At 45.0% G+C, this 6,000-nt stretch overlaps 1 protein-coding gene across 1 annotated transcript in view; it reads right to left on the bottom strand.

Annotated features, from left to right (window-relative positions):
- Window positions 1-6,000, bottom strand: part of PACC1 (proton activated chloride channel 1) — a 38,375-nt gene that overhangs the window by 11,833 nt on the left and 20,542 nt on the right. The window contains exons 5-6 of the mRNA XM_007952788.1: window positions 3,365-3,507; window positions 1,894-2,038 (exon numbers count right to left, since the gene is read on the bottom strand). Of these exons, the coding sequence (XP_007950979.1) occupies window positions 1,894-2,038; window positions 3,365-3,507 (288 nt within the window). The remainder of the gene's footprint in view (window positions 1-1,893; window positions 2,039-3,364; window positions 3,508-6,000) is intronic.

Genomic DNA, 6,000 nt, shown 5'->3' with positions numbered 1-6,000 from the left:
AAAAAAAAAAAAAAAGAAGGGAAAAACAAAAACAAAAAATGCTTGAAAGGGCATACAACAATCATCCCCAGTTGATAGGTTTGCTGAGGTTCTGCCTCCTTTGGTTTCAAATCACAGTTGGAGCTACCAAGAAAACCAGGGTTGTACCTAATTGTAAAGTGAATGAAACTCCTTTCTCAGAGCTGTTACAGGACCAGATAAGAAAGGACTTGGAGTGCTTGAAGAAGTGTGGCATAAAAGTCCAGGAGATGACAGTTATGATATAAAACAGGAATATTTTAAGAATTTTGGGGTGTTACTCCCCAAAGCAGAAAATAGCCTGTCCCCGTAAAGAAAATTGTTTTGAGCTTCTTCCAAGGGCATCCAACCTAATGGTCGCAGGAGTCACAGAATGTCAAACTCCGCACTTCAGTCTGAGTTTAAAGACTAACCCAAGGGAACTGCCACTGAACTAGTACATGATTTCTGGCCAGTGGTGGCCAGTTGATTCAAGTGTTTTCCTTTTACTCCAACCCAGACCTCTCCTAACTTTGAATCTTAGAGTCTGAGCCCAATGAATACTTCCAAGGAGGAACAGAGGGCAAGACAACAGACCCATCTCCTCTTGCACCCTTTGCAGGTCCCAGCCATGTACCCACAGAGCAGCCTGCAACCTGTGTGGATGGGGGAAGGACAGAGCTACTGCCAGCACGGATGCCCTATAGGCAGGGACCAGGCCTTGTTTTTGGTGGTAATTGACAGCCCAGCCTAGAAAGCCAAAATTTCCCATCTCTCCATCTCTACTGCCATGCATTTTTCCCAGGTCCTTTGACCTAGCATAGTGGCTAAAGCATTCGACTGCTAACCAAAAGGTCTATGGTTCGAACCCACCAGCCACTCCATGGGAGAAAAATGAGGCAATCTACGTCTATAAAGATTTACAGCTTTAGAAAAACCATATGGGGCAGTTCCACTCTGTCCTATAGGGTTGCCTATGAGTTGGAATCAACTCAATAGCAGTGGTTTGATTTGGTTTGATTTTTTTCACTTGGATCACATCAACCATATCCCCAGGCCTCTAGGCTAGTACCTTGTAAGCTTTTTGATCACGCTTTGCTACCAGTAAAAAAAAATTCTGAGCATGTAACCAATATATTTTTATATAACTTTATAAGTGATATATTACTATTTTGTATACATTTTAAAAACATTCAATAATATCATTAAAAGGATGTAACAAAAAAACATAAAAAAGAAAGCTAGTATTTCCTCCTGCGTCCCAATGCACGGCACTTCAGACAACAGTCTGGTGTATCTTCCCTGCAAATAATCATCACCTATGGCTACCAGCCTCCCAGACGTGAGGATAAAGGCTAAGAACACAGGCTTGGGCATTAGATACATCTGGGCAAGTCACTCACCTCTCTAAAATGCAGTGGTCCCTACTTTGCAGGTGTGATGGGAGGGCCAACCATGCTGAATGGAAAAGGCCTGGCACTGCACTGCCTACATGGCACATAAAGTCCTCAAACTGAGTACCTTCTCAAGTATATAGAAACCAGAGTTTATCAGTGGTTACCAGGGATAACTTGGGAGGGGGAAAGGGAACTCTATGCTTAGGTGCCACCAAGCTTCTGTTAAAAGAGATGGAAAAATTTGTGAACAGATAAATGTGTTGACTGATGAAGAACATGATGTCACTAACTGTACACGTGAAGAATGCTGGAATAGCAAATGTTTTATTACATATATATTTACCACACACACACACACACACACACACAATCCAGTGCCTATTCATTCCTGCCAGTCTACTTATTGTGGCAAATGTCACCTCCTTTGCAAAGGTTCCCTCCATCCCTGACTCAAGTACAGAAAAGTCACCAGTAGCTAAGCAAACTCAGAGCCACCTACCTCCTGCCGGAACTCCACTGCTTCCCGTCCATCCTCCTCCTTGGTCTCCACCAGTGACATCTTGACCCAAGTGCGGAAGCCCCCAGAGAACTTCCAGCTGGAATAGGCACTCTCACAGTCCTGCATGAAGCCCACCTTGTCTGGGCTTGGAGGACAGAGAGAAGGAAGGTCCAAGTTAATCCAGCCCTGACAGCAGGATTCAAACACAGCCAGACCCAAACCCCAGCCCCTACTTCAAGGCTCTTTCTTTGCTGGTGCCACTAGGATGCTGCCACCAGCCTCAAGGCAAGAGCTTGATCCCTGAGGCTCCCATTGAGACAATTCCTCTTCCCTCCCACCTCATCATTCCTACAACCTATGCCCAAAGCTGCTGGCCCTACAGAAAAGTCTCCAAAAGCTTCCCACACCACAGTGCTGCTGGGTCCTCAGAGAACCCAGGGCTTCATCAGATCTTGAGGCAACCTTTATGGACCCATCAGTGTATCCCTGGGAGGCCCAGAGCAGGCATAGTGTTCCTAGGGAGCTCTTGGCCTAATGAGACCCATGTCTGCCCCCAGGGCAGTGCAGACAAGACATCCTCATAAAGCGCACATAAACAAGTAAAACCACGCTGCAGAGCTGAGGAAGCTCCGAAAGGGGCACAGAGGCGGGTGAGAAGCTGCTGAAGTCTTCTAGGAGGAAGGAACACCAGGCCAACTTGAAGCAGGGAAGGGAGATGATGGAGTTCTGGGTAGCAAAAAGGGTGCAAGAGTGGGATGCAAAGGAGAGGCTCTGAGTGGGGGCTGGTGTGGAGCAGCTCACTTCATTTCCAACTGGGGTGCAGCCCCTCCTCCCATGGCAGCTGCCTCCCTACTTCCTTTCAATGTAGCCCAGGGTTCAGCATGGAACACTGGGAGGGACTGAGTCACACACAGCTCAGACCAACAGAAAACACTCCCACCCCTACCAAGCACTTTGGGCCCAGAAGGGCTGCCAGCATTCCCAAAGTAGCATACTGGAAACAGACTAGAACCTCGACTGATCAGGGGATCGTCACTGCAAGTGAATATCAATAGCAACACTTATATGCTCATATCAGAAATATTTACAGCAAACACTAAGCACTAAGGGCAAGACCTGGCTGAGGCACAAGACAGGGCCTGCCCTCAAGGGCCACAAAACAGAAGACTGAGTCCTATTCTCAGCAGCCCCAGGCACAGGCCAGACCAAATTACCTCTGTAGGACCCAACCTCTAGTGCAGGGAGAGTGTCAGAACACTCCTCCTTAGACTGGCATGATTGGTAATGAGGTTCAGTCATGCCATGAGGCAGAAGAATGGGCCCACTGAGCTCCTGGGGTCCTTTTCCATGCCAAGGAGTAATATGGCCACTCAGTTCCCTGCCCTAACCCGCTTCTCCCCCTGGGGATGTGCAAGCTGTGCAATATGATAACAAGTGTGGTGCAAGCCCGCTGTGAGCTCTTTAAGACCACCTCTGCAGGAACTCCTGGTAAGAAGAGAAGAGGAGGTAATCGATGGCACTGAAGTCCTCGCTACTCTCATTCAGGCGGAACTGGAGGAAGACCAGCTCCCGCTTCTTCACTTCCTGGGGCCCCCGGACAATCAGGGCGGATTTCTGCAGAGAGACAGGGCAGAAGCTCAGCCTGGGATGTGGTTTTCCTGTGCCCTGCCTCAAGCACAGAGGCTTCTAGCTCTGAGGACAGAGCACTGCCTGGAGAGCCCACCGCTGGAGCACTGGCCAGCCCCTCTGGTTCTGGGAGTGGACAAGGGCGAGCTGTGCACAGCCTCCTCTTCAGCTCTGGGTGGTTCTCAATGCCCATACCTGAGCTGGCTGTACTCAGACCGTATTCCACTGTTACCCCTAGTTATCTGAGCTACAGAAGCACTTGGCTACCAAGGATATTAACTTTCATTTGTCATATATGCAGATCTGTTCTTCTAGTCTGTCACTTTTAACTTTGTTGCCAATGTCATTTGTTACATGGATGCTTTAAATTTAATGTAGTGAAGTCTATAAATCTTTATGGTTTCTGAGTTTTGCTATAGGAAAGCCAAAATTATATCAATATCCTCCTGCATCTCTTTACAGAAATTTTTAGATTTATTTTTACATTAGGGTATCTTACAAACCTTGCTTTAAGTTTTGTTCATGGTGTGAAATAGGGATCTAGCTTTCCCCCACAAAACAATGCACAGATGTGTTTTACAGCCTCCAAACAATCTTTTAACCTACAGTAAATTCACGCATGCAACCAACATATATGTCTGCTCCTGAGCCTAACATATTCACAAGTTTGTCTCTTCCTGCACCAATACTGTACCACTTTTTTTATTACTGTGGCTGTACATTGTCCCCTCCATATCACCACTTCCCACCTCCCACTCTCATATTGTCTTGGTTAGTACTCTTCTACAAGTACTTTAAAATTAGCTTAAGTTACATTTAGAAATCCACTGAGACTTATTAACTTTAATGATACCGAATTTATGGGTTTAGAAAAAAAATTTTGTATATCATCAACTTTTATAAATGCTTCATAGATATTTGAAAAGTATTCTATCAGGTACAAATTTTCTGTCATATACATACACACACACATATAGGTACACACACATTCATATGCTAAATGAATTATCTGTGCTATTTAATTCTCATCCTTCATGATACAGTGCCTAAGGCATTTGACTGCTAACCAGAAGGCTGAACCAGCCACTCCATGCAGGAAGACTGGGAAACCTACTTCCGTAAAGATTTACTACCTTGGAAACCCAAAGGCGGTTGCTATGAGTCAGAATCAACTCGATGGCAGTGGGTGGGTACTATTCTTTGTCTATTTGATCTTTAAATTTCTGAGAAGGTGTTAAAGTCATACTCTAAGGTGATGATGTTTTTTATTTCTAATAGATTCTGCTTAAAATCTACAAGTGATATACTGTTTTACATGTACAAGATTTATGACTTACATCATCTTAGCAGACAGCAGTGGAGTTGGACTTTTTATCAATATTAAACATCCCTCGTTTAATCATTTGCACCTTGAATTTTATTTAACTGATATTAATATTGCCACTCCACTTTTTCTGGTTGTAGTTGCAATTTCCCAAGAGATCTTTCTCCATTTTATTGTCAACCTTTCTGTGACATTTCAAGTGTGCAGTGGAGACTGCTAATTGCCCTGTTTCCATTACCCATGTCTTCCTTCAGTACTACTTCCCCAGCCCCAGATTTTAGCAGAATACAGTCACCCAGCTGGAGCCTCATTTCTGGCCTTGAATGTGGCCATGTAATGAAGCTGCCGGACTGTGGACAGAAATGACTCATGCATTCAGCATCATTTCCTTGAAAGAGACCTGCTTGCCCACCACTTCTCCTTACCTTCCTAGGAGCAGGCATTCATACACACACTGGAGAGCCAGTTCTGAGCACATGGACCAGAACACCACCCAAGGGGTGGCAAAGTGACAAGACAGAAACTGGACAATCCTGAGGGGAAACACTGCCAACTGTGCACACTGCCAATGTGCCTGGACTGTCACCAGAGAGCAGATGTTTCCTTGTCTTGGCCACAGAATGTTGGCTGTTATTTTTTTATGCAGTAGTTTAGCCTATACTCTGACTACTGAAATGGTTATCTGGAACTAGAGTGCTATGGTAATAAAAACCTAAAAATGAGGCATTAGCTTAAATTTAGGTGGTGGGAAAATGGTGGGTGGTGAGGAAACAGACACAGCTGATACAGATACTGAAGACTAGAAAGGCAGTGACCCTGATCGTGCTGAAGCAAAACATTTGGTAAAAGTTAACTACCATTAAATTGAGGGCACAAGAGATGGGTCTAGAAGAAAGAACAGAAAACAAATGAACCTCTGAAGATTTCAGAAGTATAACCAGATAATGTTTCTGACTGTAGACCTTTTTGTGTGCACCTGACCAGATGCAAACAGCAGGAAGCCTATATATTTCTAAAGAAACCTTATGGCGAACAAAGGTGGCAGAGGAGGAGGAGAATAATAAGAAACCAACCTGTGAGCAGTCTGTGACTGCTCACTCTAAAGCAACCCCCAAACAGACTGAAGCTAGAGGTGGGAAAAGCTGTGTAGCCTCCAA

The sequence above is a fragment of the Orycteropus afer genome, unplaced genomic scaffold (assembly GCF_000298275.1).
Source record: "Orycteropus afer afer isolate SDZICR_OR568_19922 unplaced genomic scaffold, OryAfe1.0 scaffold00013, whole genome shotgun sequence".
Classification (NCBI taxonomy): domain Eukaryota; kingdom Metazoa; phylum Chordata; class Mammalia; order Tubulidentata; family Orycteropodidae; genus Orycteropus; species Orycteropus afer.
The sequence above is the reverse complement of the archived record's forward strand: the minus strand, read 5'-3'. Positions and strand labels throughout refer to the sequence as shown.